This window comes from Grammomys surdaster, unplaced genomic scaffold (assembly GCF_004785775.1).
Source record: "Grammomys surdaster isolate TR1022 unplaced genomic scaffold, NIH_TR_1.0 279, whole genome shotgun sequence".
Classification (NCBI taxonomy): domain Eukaryota; kingdom Metazoa; phylum Chordata; class Mammalia; order Rodentia; family Muridae; genus Grammomys; species Grammomys surdaster.
This window is the reverse complement of record NW_021604720.1, coordinates 9,789,822-9,814,505: the sequence shown is the minus strand read 5'-3', so window position 1 is coordinate 9,814,505 and position 24,684 is coordinate 9,789,822. Positions and strand designations below refer to the sequence as shown.

The 24,684-nt window shown below is 45.8% G+C and overlaps 1 protein-coding gene across 3 annotated transcripts in view; it reads left to right on the top strand.

The window, feature by feature from the left end:
* Positions 1 to 24,684, top strand: part of Foxn3 (forkhead box N3) — a 364,395-nt gene that overhangs the window by 218,330 nt on the left and 121,381 nt on the right. For all 3 annotated transcript variants that reach the window (XM_028777274.1, XM_028777272.1, XM_028777273.1), the window contains one exon: positions 1,150 to 1,262. In XM_028777274.1, the coding sequence (XP_028633107.1) occupies positions 1,150 to 1,262 (113 nt within the window). The remainder of the gene's footprint in view (positions 1 to 1,149; positions 1,263 to 24,684) is intronic.

Here is a 24,684-nt window from a genome sequence, read left to right as displayed (position 1 = left end):
CAAAGCTTGTAAGAAAACTATTTGGTGACATGATAACTGAAATACAGACTAAAAAAATTTCTTCAAAGATTTTTGGAATGGCTTAGCTTTAGTGAGCCTTCCATGCGATCTCCTTTTAATTTTCCTCCCCGTGTTAGTTTAAAGGTTTACTTGTTTGCTTTTCTCAGTGTTGGAAGACACCACCAGGCTTGTGGAGGAGAGTAAGTGAAACTCAGAATGAGGCATGGGTGGGCGGGACTAGGTTATTTAGCTTCTTTTCTTTCCAAACCTGTAAATATTTACAGATGACCTTATCAAATGGTTTGCGTACACTGATCCAATTGAAAGCAGGGCAGTGAGGGCAGCTGTTCCCCACCCCCACCCACTGTTAAAGCTGGTCTCAGACCAACTGCCTCCAGCCCAAAAGTGGCCTTCAGGGAAAGCTGCCCCCTTCCCCCCAGGGAACAGTTTTAGCCAATTTACACTTTTAAAGTGTGACCTCTTCTAAAGATTCCTAGAGACAAGAGCAGATTGCTGTGACCTGAAGGACACCCCCCCCCTTCATAAAAATAAAAAAAAATACATTGAATTCTGGCTTAGGTTTGCTATTGTTGTCAGGTCTTTTGTTTCTGAGGGGAAGGTAATTATAAATTCCATTCCAAGCATAAATGTTCTTTTGTGAGCAAGTTTCGGGGGACGGGATACCAAAAACAATGAGTGGATTACGTTTCCATTTTTGTCAGATCATGCCAGGATAATGTGGTTTAAAACAGCTGGGGTTTTTCAGAACAGAGACGGAGCTTCGAGGTTGTCTCCGCACCCATGAGTGTCAGCCAAGCTATAGATTTTTGGAAGAGACTGAATATTCCTCCAAAGTCATACTGAGAAATAAGTGTTTCTGGTTAGGGTGTAGTTCAGATATGAAAATCATATTATTGCATCAGCATAATCTGGTAACAACAGGTTCATCTGACCTGACCTACTCAGTGCAAAGAAGAGCAACAAGCATTTAACGGTGTCCTGTTGTCAGAGGACAACATCTAAGTCTGAGAAATCATTAGTAAATGAACAGGAAACTTTTGAGAATAACTACAGTATAGCCATGTATTTGCCTACTACAAAATACACTCTACTGTATTAATATGTTTTCATTTTAATTTTCCTTTGCAGAGTATTGGGAAAGGGTCATTGTGGTGCATAGACCCAGAGTATAGACAAAATCTAATTCAGGCTTTGAAAAAGACACCTTACCACCCACCTCCTACTCCTCAGGCTTATCAAAGGTAAGTAACTAGAACTATCAGATTTCTTTTTTTTTTTTAAGTCTCCTGAAATTTTGTTATTTTAGCAGAGACAGTCTGAAAAACTAATTTAGAAGGCTGTATGAATGTTTTAAAAATAACTACAGACAAATGGGAGAAAGAATTAAGTATGATGAGGAGGTACATCCGTCGGTGATGCATTTCCTGGGAAGCTTACCACTTCTGCTGCTCCGACCGAGCATGGCTCCAGAGGGGTCCCTGGTAGATGAAATGACGTCTTCCTGGGTAGAACCATTTACTGAGGAAAGTGGACAGCTTTCATGTCTCTGTGTGTCACGCTTTGTTGAGGGTAAGAGCAGTGAGGCACGCAGGTGAGTCCACCTTCCCGTGGCCTCACTGTAGAGATGTGGAAAGAAGGCAGGCTCAGTTGTTGACATCCAGTTTCCATGTCGACAGGCTCCTGAGTGATGGGTTTGTTGTGGTTACTAAGTGTTTGCCTTGAGAACAGTGGCCACTTTCCCCCCTCACGTGCCTGTCTGTCATGAGATTGAGGTCATGAGTGTGGTTTTTTACTAATATACAATGGGAAGGGAGTTAGGTAGATTGTCACGGTTTAAAAAGCATGTTAGGTTATTGCTAGGTTAGAAGAAAGGGCCTATAGAACAAAGAGCCAGATTTCAAACTTAGCTATTCATGATGCTTGTATCAGGCTCACCAAGAAAGTTTTTGAAAATTACTTTGTTTATTTATGTGTATGGCTGTTTTGCCTGCATTTATGTCTGCATAGCATTCCCATGCTTGGTGTCTGTGGAAGCCAGAAGAGGCCATTGCATTCTCTGGAACCAGAATTACAGACGGTTTGAGCCACTGTGTCAGTGCTAGGAATTGAACCTGGGTCCTCTGGAGGAGCAGCCAGTGCTCTTAATCACTGAGCCATCTTTCCAGCCCCCTACCAAGAAATTCTCGAAGATGTGTAGCAGCGTTTCTTTTGTTAACCATCCAGTTAAGGGAAACTGCCAGTGGAGTAGACATTCATGTTAATTGGGAATGGCCTGATGTCAGAAGGCTGGGGAATTTTACAGTCCACTTGCAGATTTTTCTGTTCTGATGTTTGTTCCGCAGGAGGGCACACAGAGTGAGCCTTCCAACGTGGCATTAATGAAGTTCCTGTGCGTTCCATCACAGGCCCTAGACAATCAGTCTCCGGCAAGAGACGGGAGAAGCAGCTGGGCTCTATGAGAAGACTGCTGTATGTCTGCCTTTGCTAGGCGATTAGCGTGATGGTAGCCATAGTAACTGGAGTGTCTCCATAGTAACGCGTAGCTGAGACAGGTGCACTTGCATCACAAGGCTGTTTGTTGCCTGGCAAAAGGACAGGCCATTAGTACTTAGACATAAGCTGTTGCCTTAGAAACAAATAACCCTACATAGCAACTACAGTTGGTTCGCAAGGGTATTTTTGGGGAGTTGGGGGGACAAGCAAGGTTGTAGCTGCTTTTGTCTGTGTTCATAAAAATCAGTGGAAGCATGCTTTATTTGAAATGACAACTCGAGGTCATAGAGCTGTAGGAGGAAGAGGCGGGATTTTCCAGAGCAGCCTAGCCTACCTTGTAGCAATGTCCAGAAGGACAGAGCCATATGCCTGGCCCTCTCCTTGTGATTGTAGCCATTCCTGAAATAGAAACTGGGATTGGAGTAGAGAGTTGCTCCCGTATGGGGTTGAGAGTCTGGCACTAATTATTGGAGTATTTTCGATATTTAGTTTCTAAGCCTACCCCAACTAGTTTCTCTAGTTTCTCCCCTAAAAGTATGTCACACCCCTTTGCTTCTCGCAAGCTAAAAATGTAAGTGTTATTCACTGGGTCGCATCATTGGTTCATTTAGGCCAGTGTCTTGTTGCCAAATGTGACCCCAAGGGACACACTGCAATTATTTAATAATTTGAAGGATTATAATAGAGCTCTAGGGGTTGCAAGTAAAACATACTCAGGCCAAGAGGTACTGTGTGCTGGCTGTAGCCTAATGACTTCTCTCGAGTCTTAATACCAGCATAAAAATACAGATGAACCAGAGCTTCTATAGTGAAAAATGATTTCCAGTTGACCACTTCAGATCCAGTCCTGTCACCTGCAGTTAATATCGGTTAGATATCAAGTCCATCAAGATCACTGGGTGTAAATCGAGGTGACAGGAGAGGTTCCAGCCCCAATCTTTATGGTTTGAATCCAGAGAGCACCTTGTTCTCTCCATGCCTTTGAAGGGCTTTGCTTGAGGAGCCTATGGTGTGAGAAATCACCCTGAAGCTGCTCCACGCCCAGTAAGGAACTTCTGTGCACCAGGCCACTTGCCCATGTAATTCTGGGAAGCTGGAAGTGGAACAGCCAGTCATAAACAGATACCAACATGCTGAGTTAACCTGCTCTGGCCAGGTCTACCTCGACTCAAGGGATCCTTGTCAACCCCATGTGGAGCCACTGTGAAGGGCACCTGGGTAGTGTCTGGCTTCCACGGAGCTGGTATTTGGCATGTGAAAGAAGACAGTGATTATACAAGAAGGGCAGCTCTTGCTGTCCCTTGCAGGTGTGCTTGGCAGCAGCACTGGGCTGAGCTGCAGGTGGCTGGAGGCTCTGTGAGGAAATCCAGGAGTCTGAAAACACTGCCCCAATCTTGCCCACATCCAAACATAATGCTAAAAACGTTGTATTATGTTGACTTGCACCTGTTTTCCAAGATTTTGTTTGAGTGTTCCTCTACACCTGCTTTTTCCTTTTTTTACGCTAAATACTGTTTTTAACTAAACTAGGAAGAGCTAGGTGAGTTAGCCTTTGTATTAATTTACATAGGCCACCCTGACAAAGCGCCAGAGCTGAGTGAGCCTAACAGCACTAGGAATTGCCTCTCACCCAGAGCTGCCTGCTGTGAGCCCAAGTTTCTTCTGGAGCTGTGGGAGAGGATCTGGCCCAGGCTCTCCCCTGGTTCTTGTGGCTTGCTGGTTATCTGTGGTATTCCTTGGCTTCTATTTCACAGGACTGTCTCTACCTCTGTCCTTCTTAGGAGGATGCTAAGCCTTCCTGATTAAAAACTCTCCTTATTCCAGTGTGACTTTAACTTCTCCAATGGCACAAATTTGAAATACAGTCACATTGTGAGATACTAGGGGCCTAGGACTTCTGGGTAAGATTTTAGGAAGTTGTAATTCAACCCTTAGCACTCTGGGGAAGCAGAAAGTCCAGGTGTGTTGAAAATGCAAAATGGTAGGGGAGTTTCAGGACACTGGAACCATCCTGAAAATGCCTCATGAGCTAAGTGATGTTATTGCATTGTAAACAACGTACAAAACAAGTATCCATGAGCTGGAACTGATGGATACAAATGAGGTCCGTTTCCCATACACAAGAATCCATGTAAGGGATGGGAACAGTTCTTTCCTAAGGACTTCTTGTAAAGAGTGGACTGTTGAGGAAGGGCACTAAAGGATCGTCTTAGTCAGGGTTTCTGTTGAGAAGGGGTCCTAAACAATTGTCTTAGTCAGGGTCTCCATTGCTGCAAGGAAACACTATGACCAAAAAGTAAGTCAGGGAGGAAAGGGTGTATTGAACTTATACTTCTCAGTTATAGTCCATCATTAGAGGAAGTCAGGACAGGAACTCAAAGAGGGCAGGAACCTAGGTAGGCGCTGATGCATGGAAGACATGGAAGGGTGCTGCTTACTGGCTTGCTCAGCGTGGCTTGCTCAGCTTGCTTTTTTATAAAACCCAGGCCCACCAACCTAGGGATGACACCACCCACAATGGGCTGGGCCCTCCCCCACTGATCGCTAATTGAGAAAATGACTTACAGCTCCTCATGGAGAAGCACTAGCGGCTCTTCTAGAGGACTCAGGTTCAATTCCCAGCATCCACATGGCAGCTCCAAAGCTGAGAACACATGTTGCACCTGCAGCCAAAACCCATATGCATAAAATAAAAATAAATAATTTTTAAGCTCTTCTTCTGCTGTGAGAAGGCGATAACGAGCATGCCTAATATCATGGCACTGTGTGTAGTCAGTCTCCTACAACAACACCTCAGGTAAATACTAACTAAAGGAGCGAAGATAACTTGGGCCTGCAGTTCCCCCTCATAGCCCTCCGGCTCCATTTCTTTGGGAAAGTGGCAGCGGGTACCTACAGTGTGGCAGCAGTATGTGTTAGCAGGGCCTGCACGCCTCATGGCAGTAGGGCAGCAGAGCAGGGGAAGAAAGGGACTGGAGTTCTACTGTTTCCTTCAAGACCCCCCCTACCCCCCCTTACCTAACTTCCTTCTAGTAGGCCCTACCTCCATTATCTCTAAGCCATAAGCTAATGACTAATCCTTTAGCATGTGGGTCTTTGGAGAGTGTGTGTGTGTGTGTGTGTGTGTGTGTGTGTGTGTGTGATGTAAATTTCAAGCCAAAAGGTGGACTTCCTGCTGAAACCCATAAGCTTGTTTTAACCGTGGGGAAAACTCAAACAGTGGCTTCGTCCTCCGTGAGGATCGTCTCCAAAACCCTGAGCTGGCACTCCTCACAGCTGCTTAGGTCATCAGAAGCAAGGAATGTCTGAAAAACTTGTGCAGACTAGAGGAGGCTGAGGAGACGCAGTGACTACATAGGAAACATGATCCTGGAACAGAAAGGCAGCGTTGGGCAGAAAAAAAGTGCACGTCAATAACTTGTTCATTCAGCTGAAAGGAGTCGTGTGCTCACGTTGACTTCTTAGTTGTGACAAATGTGCCACAGTAATGTAGGATGTGCGGTGGAAACCTGAACTGGGGACATGGAAACTCCCCAAGTTGTAGCAGGACAGAAAACTAGCTCCCAAAACACAGAGCCACCGAAGCGCTGACCACCACAGCTTCTTCCGCACTGCCTTCCCTTTGTCGGATCTGCTGAGCCTCAACAAAGGTGTCGCGGTCATTTAGCAAGCACGGTTCTTGGCCCTTTCTCCTTGTGAAGTGGTGCTCAGCTGTGCTTTGTAGAGTCCCCACGGCTGAGTTCAGGGACTGAGGCCAAATCCGCTTGCATACGGACTCCACACCTTTGCCAAGGTCGGGTGTGAGCATGGGCTTCAGAAACGGGAGGGAGGGCTGTTATTTTTGGATGTCTCGCCTTTTCTTCTGGAGCGCACGGTGGGCTGATTTAATAGTTAGTGTGTTTCCGATGACAGCCCTTCCTAGATGGGGCCTTTCTCCTGACAGGCGAGGCATGCCTTTCATAGATGCCGCCAGGGTGCCTTCTGACCTGTGTTCCCGTCAACTTTAATTACGTTTATTTAGTTTGTGTATATGTGTGTATTTGTATATGAGGTCAGAGGACAACTTGTGGGAGTTTTTTTCTTCTACCAACCAAATGGTTCCCAGGAATTGAACTCCTGTCCTCAGGCATGGTAACAAGTACCTTTCTTTATCTGCTGAGCCATCTTGCCAGCTTCTCATCAGCTTGTAAATGAAATTCCCAGTTTTTTTCCCCCTTTCTCCATGTCTGATGGTTAAGTTAAAAGATAGAACCCTAGTAAATGAGCAAAGCTTTTGTCATTTGGGGACCTTATGGAGTGGCATTTAAATGTTGAAACACTAAATTGATGTTCCAGAAAAGGTTGACACTGTTACTAGTGTTCATGACATCAGATTGTTGTAGCAAGTCTTACGTGTGGCTCTGCTGTAGTGTTTATTGGTAGAGGGATTAGTCCAAAGTCAGTCAGCAAGAGAACACCGTGATTCTCCTTCAGCACAGATGAGAAACAGGTTGTGTGCTGCACCAGGCAGGGCGGCTTATGGAACTTCCTGTATGATCAGTTTTTACAGGATAGAAGTAGTCGTTTGCAAGCCAGGCTTTGTAAGCTTGGTAGGCTTTCTGGTGGATTTGTAGGAATCCCTGCATTTCAGCAGCTGGGGTTACTATGGCAGACTGGGCGTGTATGTGCTCTAAGTGGTCAGAGATTCAGATAGAGGGGTCCTTGTTTCCCATCATGGTTCTATCATGATTCTCATACTTACTTAAAAATTATTACTCTGAGAATAATGGCACCATATCTCCTCATAATTTGTTTTAATGTGGTGTTTCGAAAGCACTTCAAGAAATTTTTCTTCTCTCTTTTTAAAAATGTGATAATGTTCTCCATGTTCTTTCAGTCTTTCTCTGTGTCTCCCCCACCCTGCCCCCCTTCCCTCCCCCATCTTCTCTGTCTCTGTAAGCAATTTAATAATATGTGCCCCTTTCAAGCATTTGGTGTTTCTAATAGTAAGGTTCTTTGTGAAATGGTTGAGTTTTAATGTTCAGTCAACAGTTTCTGTGGCTCCTTCCTGCTACTGTATTCTCCTGCGTTATCTTCATAGTTTGTAAATAGAGTGATGCAGTAATCATTGTGTAGTCACCTTAAGGCCTCGTCCATCTGTTTGTTTTGACCAAGTCCTGAGAGAGCCCACCAGGTAAATAGCTTTGGCTGAAAGGGTAAGACTTACAACTGCTCCTGGCCCCTTGGGAAAAGCCTGGTGAGGAGGAAGAAAGCTCCGGGAGTGCTTGGGAAACATACTCTGTTTTAGACAATTAAGATATCAGTAAATCCTGAAAATGTTAAGCTTGTTATTAACATAACAGTGTTATTTCCTCCACTGGAAATGCTGAATGTACCCACAGCAAAAATAGTTTATTCATTGATTGGGTAGGATGATACAACACACACACACACACACACACACACACACACACACCATTCCTTCATTCTAATTTTGTAAATATTGTATGGTAGAAGAACTACAAAGCCATAGTGAAGCTGGTCTTAGCTTGCATTGAAGGCATTCAATTGTCAGATCGTTGTGTTCTTTTGTGTTTCATTTGGGCAAGCCTGAAGCCCACAGTAGTGCCATCTGGATCACGCCACTCCATGGCAAGCAACACATCTGATGGAAATCAGAAGTGGTTCTCTGAATGCCCTTTGGTGTCAGTACACATATTCTTATAAACTTTATTTTTAAAGGGCGATGTATTATATATTTGGAAAGTTATGTTTAAGTTGGTACTTTTTCCATAGAGTCATTTTTAAAGGAATATTAAAAGATTGCAATCGATACGAAGCCCCATTGTGCTAAATTGCTAGGTGAGCGTGCTGCTGTAGTAAGGCAGATACAGGCCTTCTCTGCAGTAGTATTTCTAGATATGTGGCTCATCTTGTCAGAAAAATTGGAGTGGGTGGGTGGGTAATGGAAAACATTTCAAATATAGGAATACTCTCTTATTTGTAAGAGTTATGCTGCCCAGTGTGAGCTTTAAAATCCATTAGTTGACTATAATTTTATTTTCATATCAAATCACATTATCTATTGACTTCCATTATGTTCTGTCAGTTGGTCTCATAGAATAGTTTTGACCTCAGCATTTTGCCTTGGGTGTGCTGTGCATTGTACATTTAATTCTTATTCAGGGCTGCATGATTTTATTTACTTGGAAACCAGCCCGCGTTATCTTGGAGCGGTTAGATTCTAGGTGCATCTCATGAATACTGGGCCCGTTCACTGCATCTCATTCTGAGTTCATACTTAGAAGCCAAATGTGTGAGCGGCTGACAATGTCTCTTTTACTCAGATACTGAATAAAATTCCTGTCTCGGAGAGCCAAGCTAGTTGGAGGGATTTGTCATCTTCTGTGGTCTTGGGGTACCTGCAGTGCCTGCTTCATGTTTAGAGCAGAAGTGTGAGGAGTCTGCTAAGTTTTTGTTGCCCTAACTCCTGAGCCAGGGAAAACAAAGACTGGTGTGCTTTTGATGCCTCCTGAGAAGAAAGCTGAGGTGTGGATGGAGCCCAGAGGGGGGCTGGAGGCTTTTCATATTTGCTTAGCTTCTATTTGCTTCTCCAGACAGCCCAGCTGAGGGCCTGGCAGCTCTCTCACACCTGAGGGGCTGACTGCAGATGGGGCTGACTCTCAAGGCGCAGTTGGTTGTCAAGCCTTCCACTTTCCAAGAAGGGGAAGACATGGATCTGTGCTGGAAATAGGAAACAACTCCAGAAAGGGAAATTGCAGGAAAACAAATGGTATACAACAGGAAGAAAGATGCCATTTTCCTTGTTGTGCGATAGTGTAAAAAGACAAGTGATTTCTTCAGCAGTGAAAAACTAACAACCCTAAGCCACTGCCACACTGGAGTCTCTGCTTTCTCCAGATTTAAAGAGGGTGCAGGCACTGTCCCTGAGATGGTTCAGCCGGGAAGGCCCGTCCTTGGCAAGCCTGACCCAAAGCCAATCACCAGTGCCCATGGAAAGATGGAAGGAGAGGACCAGTTTTGAAAGTTGTCCCCTTACCTCAGCACATGTAGCACACACAACCACACATACTACAGTAGAAAGGAAATGTACAATGTGGAGGGGGAGAGATGGCTCAGTGGGTAAAGTGCTCTCTGTTCAAGTGTGAGGGACATGAATTCGCTTCCTTCCAGAACCAGTGTGAAAAGAAATGTGCAGTGTCACACATCCGTGATCTTAGCACTAGGGAGGAGGAGATTAGGGCATCCCTGAGCCTCAGAGGCCGTGCCAAGACCTGGGAGCTCCAGACATGAGAGACCCTGTCTTCCCCCCCCCCCCAAAAAAAAAAGGAAGAGCAATCAAGAAGGATGGATGACATCAATTTTAGTAACTACCATACATGTGTGTCAGATGCACACTCTCAAGCGTGTGCATATGCGCGCATGTACACACACACACACATGCACACACAGTTTAATTGATGGGCGTGTGGACCATGGTTCCTAAGAGATTAGAGAGTCAGGAGAAGGATTTGTTTCCTGTGTGTCCCAGTAGATTGTTGGTCAGAAGTTTAGTGAGGTGCAGTCAGAGATCTTACTAAGTTGTAAGTGTCTGTTGACCACTCGCTCCCACCGCCCCATCCAAGGCTTCTCTCAGCGGCTTCTGTCCACATGGCAGGGCTCCTTTGAAATAAGAAGGAAGCACTGCCACTGGTTGGGAGATCCTTTGTGACAGTCAAAGCCTACCAGAAAGTGAAGATAGTGGACACCCGAACCATCAGTGAAGCAGGGTCTGGATCTGAGAGGTGGAAGTCATGGACTGAAAGATCTGGGCTCAACTTCAGAGGAATGATCTCTTGTCAGAACAGGGATACCAAAGCTGGGTGAATGCTTGGGCTGAGGCATGGATGGTGGGCAGAAAGACTGCCCCTGGTGGATGCTGTCAGAGCCAGGCAGCTGCGTGGGTCATCCTAAAGGGCTTCCCCATCTCTGGAGAACTCAAGCTTGCCCTTCCAGACTAAGATCTCAGATTTGTTGACCTGCCAGTGGGGTAGAGTGGATTTACCTGGTGTGTTTACAGCTCTCTAGGCCTACAGTGTGAAGTGGAAACCAAACATCAGGGTCAGCAGACTTGCCCCTGCTCCTCAGAAGCAAGGGGTTAGGCTTTGTCTTGGGAGCCGGTCCAGCTCTCTGGCTGGACCTGAGTGAGTTCTTTGTTCTGTCCTGTCCAGTTCTTTGATTCGCGCCCTGCAATTTACCTCCCTTGTTTTAGTGACACTTGCTTCTGTGTGAATACGATCTTCTCTGCAGTGTTCTGCTAAGAAGATCGTTTCCAAAAGCTGTCCATCAAATCATCCTGATCCCACCCATTGTTTATCCAGGGAATTAATGAGTACAACATCAACCCTATGGAAATCTTCTCGAAGGACCCAGACGGGTATCCTTGTCCCGTAGGATCCAGTGGTTTTTGTCCAGAGCCTTTGGTTTTTTTCAGACACCAAGTCCTGGTTGTATTATTTATAAGCTTGTCATTGAGACTCTGGAGAACCACCAGGAATTCCAAAGTCCTCCATAACTGGGGATGATTTTCCTGTTGTCTGGAGAAAACACCCATAAGCCACCAGACACGTCTTCTAATCTTATCTTTTTCGAGAACATGTTGCTAATCACAGTAGGCCAGGTTGAGACATGTTCTGTGTGTTTACTCTGACATGGAAAGTTCTGGTGGAGGTCTGTTCACCAGCTGCTCACCCCACCCTGTTCCTCTAAGGAATGAGAGGCCCCCTCCCCTGTGCAGCACTCACAGCTAGTCAAGGTGAACTGGAGATAACAGGGCCCGAGGCCACTCCTCCATGCTGTAGCTTTCTACCCCACTGCTCTCCTCTTTTTTCTGCTCTGTCTTCCATCTCCCTCCCCTGCCTTTCTCTTCTCCCTTTCCCCTCTTCCCTCCCCAGTTGTGAGGCTTTTGAGCAGAAGAAATTTGTTTTTAACTGCAAGGAAAGTAGCATTTCATTTTTTTCCCTCCCTCTAAGCTAAAAACCATTCCTCACTTAACTTTTCTTTAATACCTTTGGAGAAACTGAGGCACATAGAGGGGCTTCATCCCTCTTTACTTTCAGCTGAGCCCTAGGGAGAATGTGTGGGCCTGGCCTCAGCGAGCCTGCCCCCCCCCACCACCACCCCCACACACAGTCCCCGTGCCCAGCTTCACCTCCACCCGCACTTGCGTGGAGAGAACTAAATTGCTCTGCAGATGGACGTAGCAGCTGGGCCGTCCTCAGGAGGAAGAAGCCAGTTGGGAAGGGACATGGGAGCAGAAGAATGAAAATGGTCTGAAGACCTCAGGCTGTCAGAGGCCGACAGTGGCTTCCCCAGCCCACACCCCAGTGCCACCCCTCTGTAGGCCAACAGTCAGAGCAGGCCTCCACCTTGGGCCTGTATCCAGTCAATGTGGTCCCCTCGGCTGGCTGCTTTGTCAGCGAGTGATGGAGGGACATAAGAACCACACACTTGCCCTGCTGCAGACTGGAGTAGTCGGCCTACCAGGCTCCCTCCCACCTTCTGTATGCACACCTGGTCCAGAGCCAGTCTCAGCAAGTCTCAGAAAATGACTCTTGCTTGGTCACTCCCTCAGTAAGCGAATGTGGACTAATTACTTCAGCTCTCTGAACCTCCTCCTTGTCATTCCTGTTGTGGCGTAAGACCCCCTGCCTCAGATGAGGACTTCGGGACAGTACATTAAGTAAAGTGTGTTGGACACTCAGCTCTTGTGCCTGGTCCCCGAAGAGCAACATACGGTTTCTCCTTCCTCGACTCTCACATGGTCTTGTTTTGCCTACATTACTTATCGGTTGGTTCTGTGTCACCAAGTATCTTTTTGTACTTTATAATCTGTGCTGTCTGCTGGACTTAAAAATCCATGGAAACCAGAGCCCATTGTAAGCACTGTCTTCTTGGTCTTCTAAGCAAAGGTTTATATAGAGTTTCCTTTGGGAGCTGGTCAGCAGTGGGTAGTTACACTTACAGTGGCCAGCACACATGAGAATAGCTCAGAGTGGTTTCAGCCCCAAGTCCAAAGCATTTGGAGGGAAACAAAGAGCTGGGTTCTGTGTCTCTCTCCTGAGGCACCTGGGTAATTTGGGCAAGGTGTGCTTTCTCCTCCGGCCCTTCCCCATCTGACTGCCCAGCCCTGCTGTGTCCTTGTGGGTACAGGGAGCCTGACTCTTTGGACATTGCCATTCTGGAAGCCTAGGAGACTTGTCTTGCTTGCCTCTGCGTGGGAAAGTTCTTCTATCCAGGCTGTCTACTCCAAGGTACCAGATACCAGATTCCATTCTGCAGCCACCTTAGGAGGAATAATTGTGTGTTGGGTGCCTCAGGCCTGGGCTGACCCAGCTCTGTGGCCGTCCAGTGCCTCTGCTAAGAGGCTTCCCTCTGAGGCCTGCTGTGCTGCTGACAGGCACTTGAAAGATAAGGCCTGGAGCTCCTGCCCCTCGCCCCTCCTAATGGGCAAAGCTTGCAACCTAGGCTGGCCAGACGTCAATTGTGCTTTCTCCAGCAGACCCTTAATCCTGCCTTCTCTCTCAGCAGTGACTCATTAGCTTCTCCCTCCATTCTTCCCGCCTTTGATGAGAACAAAGCTGGCTCCTCCCTGCGCTCAGTCTTGCTTTTCCTTCCCAGGGAATTACCCTGAGTGCATTCATCCCTTAACCAGGAATCCCTGGAATGGTGTCTTCCCTACTTACCAACAGAGGGAGCACCTCCTTCTCAGCAGTCAGCTTCTGTGCTGCAGCCCCTGGATTCGGCCGCAGGTGTGCCTGAGCCTGTTAGGGGTGGGGCGTTGTCTCCAGTACCAAAGCCCCTCACTCAGCAGCAGCACCCAGCTCTTTAAAGGAAAGAACAGTTGCACATACCACATGGTAATGTCGGTGGAATTTTACTCTTACTAAAGGCCTTTGAAGTCCCTGGTCCTGACCCCGCCCCTCTTGCCCTCAGCTCTTAGATGTGGTGGGCTCTGTCATCAGGGTTGCTGGAGTCCAAGTTGCAGGAAAATCATCTGACTTTCTCTAATACAACTCTTTGATGTTGAGTAAAACTATCTATTCCTACCCAATGCTGTAGACTTCCTTCTGAGTGATGAACTACGAGAGTCAGCCCTTTAGCATGGTTAGAATTTCAGATTGATTTCCTCCTCTCTGTTAAACCTCAACTGTATTGGATTTGGGGTGAGAGGTCTGTGACTAAGCACCTACTGTGTGCCAGGTCCCTCCCAGTTCACCCAAGAACCAAGTGGGCTAGACTTCCCTGTTTTGTTTTCCATTCTAGAGGTGTGAGAGGAAGGTTAGCCATGGGCTGTAGATGTCTGACCTGGGAGCAAACCAGCTTGACTGCACTTTTTCTTTTCCCATTGCAATTTGCTACCTCATGGTCACTGTCATTTATGGAAACACTGTCCAGTGTCTAAGAGTTGTTGTAATCCTTGGTAAGGAGGAGTGACATTCAAGATGGTTAATATTGTTAACTCAGTGGGATCTAGAATCACCTAGGAGACCAGCCTCTAGGCCTGTCCCTAAGGTGTTCTCCAGTTAGGTTAGTTGAACCGAGAATACCCAACCTAAAAGTGGGCAACACCATTTCCTGGGCTGGAAGTTTCAGACTAAATGAAAAGTTGGGGCTAGGGAGGTAGCTCAGCTGGTAAGAACACAAACCACACAAGCCAGACAACCTGAGCATGGCTCCCAGAACACATGTCAAAAGCCAGAGGGGTTACAGGGCTCTGTAACCTCAGTCAGTACTCCCAGAGAGGGTGCAGGGCTCTATAACCTCAGTCAGTACTCCCAGGCAACTACCAGGAAGCCTTCCGTTACCTAGCAGAAACAAAAGGTAGATGGAGAGATCTCTCTCTCTCTCTCTCTCTCTCTCTCACACACACACACACACACACATACTGCACTGATCGGTGGGCTGAGGCACAGTTCTGTTCTACTTGGGAACAGGCAATGAGCACCTTGTAAAACTGCTCTAGTGTAAAGTGATGCTCTTCCTTTGACTGAAGACTCACAGAGTTCTTTAACCTTAGTTTCTTAGTTAAATATATTGAAATTTATCTGGCATGGATTAGCTTCTGTCAGAACAGGCCTTAAAGTTAGAGGTTTGCTAAGACAAGAGGGTGGGTTCTGAGAGGAGATGCCCATACCAGTCCTTTCGGTTTGTACGTGGCACATCTCACCAGCTGCCTGGGGACAAAACGCAACAGGTCTGAGACTTTTTTCGATTATCTCAGCAGAACTCTTACTAATGAGAGAATTATATGAAATTAACATGGCAGGCTGCTGGGCTCCTTCACAGTTACTTTTGGGTTTTCGTTGTTATCCCTCCCCAGGTTTTGATAAATCTTGTGAATTGAGGGCTGAAACCTAAACTTTCAATGTATGTAAGTGTGTATTGTAAAATGACCACAATCAAGCTAATTAATGTTTCTGTCTTCTCACATAGTCTCCTTTTCTGTGTGTGTGTGTGTGTGTGTGTGTGTGTGAGAGAGAGAGAGAGAGAGGGAGAGAGAGAGACAGAGAGTGTATGTGTGTGTAACGCTTAAGACCTACACACACTTAACAGACTTAAGTATATGGATATTATTAGCTGCATGTGAGATCTTAAATCTCTTTTCATAATTCCAAGTTTGTGTCCTGTGACCATTTTCTCCCGCCTGCTCTATTCTTCTTTCCACACAGTCGCTGCCCCGTGCTCGCTTCTGGACATTTCAGCTACAGCGTCCTAAGTCTTTAGTGTGTTTTCATCTGATCTGATACTCTCTCCATTTTATTTTGTTCTGAACAGAAATTGCTGTGCATCTTTTGGGAGGTGCAGTTCCCGTGGTTGGAGCTTGTTTCTGTTTCTTGCAAAGGAAAACCCATGCTACAAATTTCCATCCCACATCACAGACTCCTGGAGTTGAAAGGACGTTTCTGTGAGCCAGTGTAGAGCTCCCCAGGTGGCTTGATGGGACCACCTTCAGTAGACGTTGGGATTTTACTTCTGATTTTATGTGAATCTTTTCATGATCAAAACTTTTTTTTGGGGGGGGGGGAGTACAGCTCCCAGTATTTCTTTGTAGTTAACATACTAAAGAGTTCCTCACTTTTATGAAACTGATACTTTAAAAAGTTGTGGTGCCCTAATTATTAGCATATTCTAAGGGATACCAATGTGGGAGAAACGGTACCTAAAAAAAGTGTCTCTTGTGTGATCTGTCACTCAGTGGTGGTGGTGAAATCAGTTTAGTGACTGGAAGGAACTCTCTCTCTTTCCGAGAAACAATAGAGTCGGCAGCAGATGTGGAGAGCTCGCTCCTGGGGGGAGCAAGCGTTAGGTGCACCTTAAGTTTCAGTTACATCTGTGTGCTTGTGTGAAGTCAGTCAGAACGAAACATCTATTTCTTACTACAGAAGACAGCCAAAAGTTTCTGGAGAACACTAGTCTAATTCACTTCCTCTTTACATGGAAAAACACTTTGAGTCTCCTGTGGGGGTTATGATCACGCGCAGAGGTTGATGACAGAATCTGAGGCTTTTATCCCCCCTCCCCCCCACACACACCCAGCACACTTGCTAAGTACACTTAACACCTTGTTAAAAAACAGCCATGCTGGTGCAAACAGCCCAGATGTCTATCCACAGGCGGTCAGGCGGAATGTGCACCGGGAAGTACTAGTCAGCCTTAAAAAGGACATGCCACACACAACATGGATGAGCTGTGGAGATGTGCTAAACAGCATAAGGATGCCCGTTACAGAAATCTCCTGTGTCATTTTCTATCTGGGATGATGCTCTGGGAACTGATTACACAATAGGAGTGTCCCAAATGCCACCAAGTTGAACTTTTTTTTTTTTTTTAAAGTTGAGATGACAGTTTCATGTCATATGTTTTAACGTCCATTCCTTCCTTTAGTTCCACCTCTTTGGCGGTTCAGGTTCAGACAAGAGGACCTTGAGGGAAACAAGACAGGCTCCTTCCTCCTAGGAGCCCCTGGAGCGCAGCAGCCAGGGGTGGTCTTAAGGCTGGAATCCTTTGCTCACTTCTCTGCAGCTTGTCAAGCTGAGCCTGGTCTCTCCTGGGCTAACGGCCGTGATTGCAACAGTTCATGTAGCGGTTCTCTTAGTTTCTCCATCCTTTGGTTGATATTTTGCCCTAACTGGTAGACAAATGGCTGTAATCTCTGTTTATTCTTCTTTTTATAAGACCTGCAGGCACTCTTGCAAATAGCATCTGAGATGGCAGGTTCCTGGGCCTGAGTCGCTTAGAGTGATTCGCTGGAGATCCATCTCTGTGTTTGCCTTACTTTGAGATTGAGAATCCAAATAACTGGGTGGACAGAGGTGAGACGGGGGTGGCAGGCTCCTGGAAGTTGGATGTGTGTATTTCTCTGAGCCAAGGAAGAGTTGTGAAGTTTTAATGCATAGCAGTTTCTGTGTGCATAAAGTTACAACAGATCGGAGTCTCCTGCTGACTCTGTGGATTTTGGATATTTTCTTACTGCAAACACTTCTTTGCTTTTGACCCCTCTACCAACCAGCTGTGTTTCCAGCAACCTTGTCAGAACCTCTGTAGCTCTCAGATCTCCATCATTAACCAAGGAAATACAGAGAGCCCTCTTTGGCTCTGTGGATGGAAACATTTACTGGGAGCTAAAGAGCTTCAGACATAATTTGTTACATTGAAATTGCCATGAGCCCCTAGCTGGCCTGTGGGGGTATTGAATTGTCCCTTGTCCTTTCTTCCTTAGCACTGCTCGAATTCAGAACTGGAGAATTCTTTAACTTGTGCATTGTAGACATTTAGAAGCATACAGATGTAGTCTCCACCCATGAGATAGCATTTACACTCTGCAAGGTGCGATGCTCAAAAGGGGAGTGGGTGTGGCTTGTGTGCCCAGGATGCCAAAGTAACCCTGGTTGAGGACCACTGGCAAACTCCACAGCTCTTCTTCTTTTGAGGTTTATGTATTGAGCACTTTATTAGGTGTTCTATTTAGGAAAAAAAGGAAAGACCCAGGGGGTTTTCCTCATTTTAATTTGTTTAATCTTCATTACATTAATACAAAACTCAAAGCTTTAGAGGGCATATAAAGTCTGGTCGGTTGGGGGAAATCAGCCTCTCACTGATGTGAGAATGATTCCTTTATCCTTGTGCTGGGCCTGCTCTGTGTATGATGTTCAGTCTCGTCACAGTGATGAGGTTTCTGGTGTGGCCTCTGCTGGAGGACTGATTACCTTTTTCTCTTTTTCTCCTCTTCCTCCTCCTCCTCCAACTCCTTTTCTTCCTCCTCTCTTCCTCCTCTACCTCCTCTTCTTCCTCCTCGTCTTCCTTCTCTTCCTCCTCATCTTCCTTCTCTTCCCCCCCCCCCCCCCCCCAGGGTTTTTCTCTGTGTAGCTTTGACTGTCTTGGAACTTGCTGTGTAGACCAGGCTGGCCTCAAACTTACAGAGTTCCACCTGCTTCAGCCTCCCAAGTGCTGGGATTAAAGGTGTGAGCCACCACCACCTGGCACATCCTCTTTCTTCTCCTCTGTTTTGCTGCTTTTTCTGTATGGCATGGTAAGGTCCTGTGTGGTTACCAACTGGGCAGTCCCTGTGAGCCTGTATAGATGAAGTCTGTAGGAGGAGCGCCCTGTAGTGCCCACTTCTCTTCCTACCTGATCCAGTGTCATGGTATGGGGAAGCTATTTACCTCCATGCCCCCTTGTCTTTCTCTTCCATATCTGAATAGAGAATGACACTTCCCCTTCTTCTTAAGTGGCTGGCAGTGCTGTGGCCAGACTCACCCATGGTGTTTACGTATCGGGATGTAGTATCAGTCACTTGGTATTTTAGAATTCCTTGTGGTGTGGACTTCTTCCACAGTCTTCCATGCTGTGTTTCTTTGTGCATGCATCCTATGTCCCTGGAGCTCTGGCGAGCCACTCTTTGAGGGGGGGGAGGGGGTGTCCCTAGGATATATGATAACTAAACCAGGTTTCCTATTGACCGTCAAAGTGCTTACCCCACTTAGGAGGATGGACTTATTAATCTCAGTCAGCTTGACAAAGAATTAGGTTTAGCTTTGGTGTTTGTTTGGAGTTCCTCCAAATATTAAGAGTCTACAGGGCAGTGGGGACGTTGTAGAAGTCACTAGCCCCGTGTTCTGGAAGAATCCTGCTGGGCATCCAAAAGCTAGGTGTTTTATGTTGATGCTGGGTAAGCTCAGGTCTCTTCATCTTCATGGAACTAATTACTTTGGTTTATGAACCCATGTGGCTGAGTGGCGCCTTCTCTGTGCTTCATTCTGACACTGTATACACTGCTGACACTAGCAAAACTCATGGTTTGTCAGGCTTGTGAAGAAGGTGTACTACACATTTAAAAGTGGCTTCCTTGCTCACTTAGAGAACTCTGGAAAACAGGAAGCCTTAAACTCTTCAAGTGGTAGATCCATCCAAGTGATAAACCATGAGTTGGAAGAAGTGAACCAAACGTCACGTCCTAAACCCTCACTAGAGGTCTCATCCTGGACAGCTCAGACAACTCGAGCATCTATAGTTGGGTCAAAGTTATACATGCCATCTGCTCCAAAGCCATAGATAAGGTTGTAGGATAGTGTAAATGTTGACTCCATACCTCTCATTTAATTGTCCCAGGGCTGGTAACCCCACAGAGGGCAGTAGCCAAGCCCAGTGTAAGGGGTTCCTAGACGGGGAGTGAGTGCAATCTCTAGTCGTTAAGCACGTCATGGAATACATGATATTCAGAATGCCCTTGCTCTTCCCTGTGACAGCTGAGCATTTGTCTTGAAATTTCAGCTGTTTTGTAGGTAGTCTTACCTGCAAGACTCTGTCCACGCAGCTTACTGCATACCAGTTTCCACTTGTTGGTCCACCAGGATGCTTCTTCTGCACGTGGAGACCCTATTGTGATCCTGTATATACACGGGCCGTTCAGTGCTCTTCCAAGGACGTAATTGTGCCAGTGATTACACTCAGCCACCTGGAAGGACCCCCATGGCTCTGGTCAGACCGCCCACACACATGCATCTACATGTGTCCTGGGTACGCAGGAAATGCTATAGAAGGAGTGTCCGAAGGTGGAAGCGCTTGATGAGTAGGTGTTGAGCTGGACCCCGTGCAAGTGGATGAATATTTCATGGTTCTCTGCTCTCCCTACTTCTCGCCCTTTACTGTGGGTTAGCAGATGAGATGGAGAGGGCGCTTTGGCTGATAAGTGGTCACTGGTTATCTTCAGAGACAGAGCTCTTTGTGGTTTTACAGCTCTGAATTTTTTTTTCTTTTTTTAAAAAGCAGTGTTTACTATTTCTGGCCATTATGTACACTAATATAAAATTTTAATTAGAGTCTTTCTTTTTAATTAATTATTATAGCCTTGTTTGTTTGCGCTCTCAACAGAGCTTACATTATGGGAACAAGCGAGATCAATTTTCTATCACAGAATTCATTACTTCTGACTGTAGTCCAGTGCACTGCTGAGTGTGTACCTCACTCTTGGTGACTTCCCCAGCAGCTGGAGGATTGTGAGATATGACAAGGATGAGTATTCACGGGGCCTTAGTAAGAGGATAGTTTTGATCTGAGAAGAATTCTGATGACTGTCCTTTTCAGATCAGTGTATGAATGAAGTCAAAATTCTGTGTGTTCTCAGACATTGAAAATCCTTGTGTCTTTTTTTTTAATCCCTTTGTTTGCTTGCTTGTTTGTTCGTTTGTTTAGTACTATCTAGGCAGTTGAAATTTGGTATAGGCTAATAAAGATTTTACCCTAGTTAAATTGTTTTCTTTGGCAGCACCTATTGAAGAAGGTACATACTCTTTCGGAACACAGGGATCTGATGTTGTGCTTACTTCCAGGGTCCACACTGTGCCTGGTAGATGTTAAATAAATAAATAAATAAATAATAAATAAATAAATAAGAGAAGACATGACATAAATAGCAAGTGCTTCTTTGTATCATTGGTTTGAAAAGTATTTTCTGGATTAAAGATGGTCTGTGCCCATGTCTGTAGTAAATAATTCTATGAGTAATGTCTTAGGTAACGTTGTCTTCAGTGCCATCCATTCCACAGCAAGTGGACCTGGCTGTCCAAAGGTGCAGATGCTGCCCAGCACAATTCTCATAGCTCTTGAGGACAGCTGTGCACTCGGAGTCACACTCATGCACGCACGCAGGTATATACACACACACACACCTGGTATAGAGCCACGTGCCACTGTCACTAGCCTTATGATGTTGGGGCATAGTGTCACCTGTCTTGCTGTATGCCACCAATCTGTCATACAAAGCCAGGGATGCCTGCCACCCAGTGAGGTGACAGCTAATATGCCCTAGAGCAAGATAGTCCTGTATTGTGTTCCGGTGTAGCCTCAGGCAGTAACTCACGCACACAGACACACTTTGAGATGTTTTCTACTAAGTGTATGTGCGTATTGTGGTTCTCTTGGTGTTCCCCTGCACACTGGCTATTGATAAATATCTCAACACCATATGGAGTAGTTTCTCTGTATCCTAAATTAGAAACGTTGCCCTACCTTCCTAAAAGTATGGATAATTTTTGGTCATGGAACTAATGTTGCCAGAGCTGGCCAGAGCTGGCCAGAGCTGGCAGCTTAACTAGTGCATAATTATTTTGAAAGTGACTCTTCATTCTTAAATGACTCAGACCCCCTATGATAATGATTTACTTCCACATCTTACCTCTGTGGTGAGGTCTAAAGGAGCATTGTAAGCTATGTCTGAGGAGCTATCAAGGACGGTTTGGAAAACTGAGGTTCAAAGCCCCTTCTGGAACATTCCAAGCTTCTATAATAAGCTTCTCAACCAGGCCCAAGGTCATGGTGTTAGTAGCATATGGAACTGGCACTTGACCACGGGTAGCTTGGTCCGGGTTCACCTTCTGTGGCTCTGTGTTTGTCTGTCTAGCTCTGTCTCTGTCCTCTAATGTTCTGGCCCTTGTGGGTGGCTGCTGTCACTGCTATGTGTCTGCCCCTTCTTCAGGTCTTGGCTTAGATTCACCTCACAAACGCCTTCCTTGGTTGCCCCACTGGAAGAGAACTTCCGGTCCTCTCTCCTTTCTTCCCATTGCCCCTCTTGACAGTTCTCCCTTGTTTTCGCTCCCAGGTGCATCTTACATATTTCCTTTGTGTAAATTCCTTCATTGCGCAGGCTTTGTCTTATTCAGGGTTGTGTTGTTGGGTGCACCCTTTACTACTGTGTCTAGAGTTTAGAAAGGTACCTGGCCCATTGTACCACAAAAATGTAGCTATTTGTAAATGAACGAGTGAGTGAATTACTATGCTGTCAGTGAGCACTCCAGCTGATGATCCTTTCAAAGCATCTGTCCGCCCCAAACAGTTGTGGGCAGAGATGTTATCTCTGTTTTTGTGACTCCTGACTACCCAACACTCCCCTTTCTTGGTCTCCGTCTGAGCCTCACAGGATGCTCTTTATTTATTTATTTTTTTTGACAGTTCTGCCATATTGATGATCTCTTTAGTGTTCTCTGTATGTCTGAGCACCTGTCCTGCTCTTAAACTTATGGACACCTCTCCTTAGTAGAGGTTAAGTTGAGGACAGAAACCTTGTCTCTCTTCTCCCCATCTCACCTCCTCTTCCGGCTTGGCACCTAATGAAGAAAAGGCACTCACACCTTACTGCTAGATGAATGAAGCCAGTTCATGCTATGGGTAGGCCAACTAGAGTGTGCTGGAAGCCGAGTCTCACCCTGGAATTAAGTGTTTCTTTGGCACTGTGAGATCTTAGTGCTCAAGCTGTGAGATTTAAAGGCAAAATGCTTCCTGCTAATTATTAACAGTTGCCCCGTAAGAACAAAGTCATTATGGGGCCCTGAACCCTGGCACTGTGCCCCTCCCAGCAGCAAGCAGTGCCACGGAATGGGAGGAAAAGCAAAAGCTACCACAGGCCTGGTGCCCGCCAGACCTCAGATTACCCAAAGAGGATTGCAGTGTCGGGGCCACAAGAGTAGGTTGTGGGTTAAAGGATTTGGAATGAGATTATAACACTGAAAAGATCCTTGCTTTTGTTCAAGAAATAATTTAGTGGGTTTTGTCAAGGCAGCAAGACAATCCAGTTGAGGACTTGGAGTGGAGATCAATGTCCTGGGGCTCTTCAGATACTTAAAAATAACTTGATCTGTAATTGCAGTTGTTGCTTCTTGTGGGGAAAAAGAAGAGATGAAGAAAGACAGGAGTTGAGAGAAGGGAGCTCCCGAATGGGCTGAGAGCTATGAGGATAGCACAGAGGCTCCTTGGGTAGGGTAGCTATTTGTTTGTTTATTTATTTATTTATTTATTTTGAGACAGGATTTCTCTGTGTGGCCCTGGCCATCCTGGAACTCACTCTGTAGAACTCAGAGATTCACTTGCCTCTGCCTCCCAAGTGCTCTGAATAAAGTCATGTGCCACCACAGCCTGGCTACAAAGGCTGGTTTTTGTTTGTTTGTTTTTTGTTTTTGTTTTGAGCATTTCATTTGGTCGGTGTGTCTTCAAGCCAAAGTCTAGGAAGGGAGTGGGTAGTGTGACCAGAGTATTGTTTCTTGACCTGTCAGGTCATTCATAAAATCTCTGCAAGGCTCTGTTCAAATCAAACGTGTGTGTGTGTGTGTGTGTGTGTGTGTGTACACGTACTCTTTTAAAAAATAACTTGTTTTATGTATATGAGTGTTTGCCTGTGTCTATGTATGTGGACCATTGTGTGTCTGGTAACTGCAGAGGTCAGAAGGTAGTATCAGATTCCCTGCAACTAGAATTATGAATGGTTGTGGGCTACTGTGTGGCTGCCAGGACTGAACCCTCCGTCTTCCACAAGAGCAGCAAGTGCTCTTATCCAGTGATCCATCTTTCCAGTCCTTGGATACACACACATGCCCATACACCACATATATGTGTGAATGTGGGCATGGTTCAGTGCACAAGAGTGCAGGTGCCCTTAGAAGCCAGCAGTGCCTGACCCCCAGGAACTGGAGCTATAGGAAGTTATAAGCTACCCATTGTGGGTGCTGGGAACTGAACTCTGGTCTTCTGCTACGCCATCTCTCCAGCACCCTTGGTTGGGTTTTATGTCCACCATAACAGTTTTCCAGTGCTCCCAGGTCTTTTCACATTTGGTATCCCCTGGGTGTGTGTGGATGGGTGTGGGTGTGCGTGTGTGTGTTTTGTTTCTTTAGCTACTTGCCTTTTAACCCTAGATCTCAGTTATCCTAGTAGCCCCTCTCCTCTCCGTGGTTTGTATTAATATTAGGAGCAGGATTTCAGTTCTCCTGAACTGAAGAAGAAGATTCCCAAGAGTGATATGCCTTGCTGTTGATAGTAGCTGGACCAGATTCTTATGTGACGGTTGTGTGTTAGTTAGCTTATTGAAGTTGTATGAAAACCCACACAAAAAACACCAGGTTTAGGGGTTGGAGAGATGGCTCAATTGTTAAAATTCTTGTTGCATAATCATACAAACTGGAGTTTGGACCACAGCACCCATGAAACAAGCCAAGCATGTCACAAATGCCTATAATTCTAGTCCAAGGCATCCAACGTGCTCTTCTTTCTGGCTTCCATGTACACAATCATGTGTGTCTCTATACAACATGTGTCCACACATTCATATAGATAACCATGCATAAAAGTGAATAAATCTTTTAAAAATGAATACCAGGTTTGTTCCACTTGTTACATTGCACCTCTGAGATCTTAGTACCCAAAAGACACACCTAAGAAAGGAAACAAGTTTCAGACCATTGTGGTGGGCAAGGAGAGGGTAGTCCACGACAGTGGGAGGGTGAAGCAGGGTTCCTGCAGAGATCATGAGTGGGTATTGTCTTTTATTAGTAATTCATTTAGACTTCTGCTAGCTGGTGTCGCCTCCTAAAGGCCCCCCAGCTTGAACAGCTGGGGTACAAGCATTCAAAACATGAGCCTTTGAAGGACATTTCAGGTTAAGCCATAACACAAGGAGACCCAGGTTTTCGGTATTCATGGAGAAAACTTTTGAGAGTCCCCATTCCATGAAGCCTTGAGATAACAAAGTTTAGACAACAGGTACACCTGGTTACAAACTTTACTACCGTATCTTTCATTTGACCTTCCGTTACTGACAGTCCATTTGAAGCCATGGCTTTGCACTGTGCTAGTAGGAAGGAT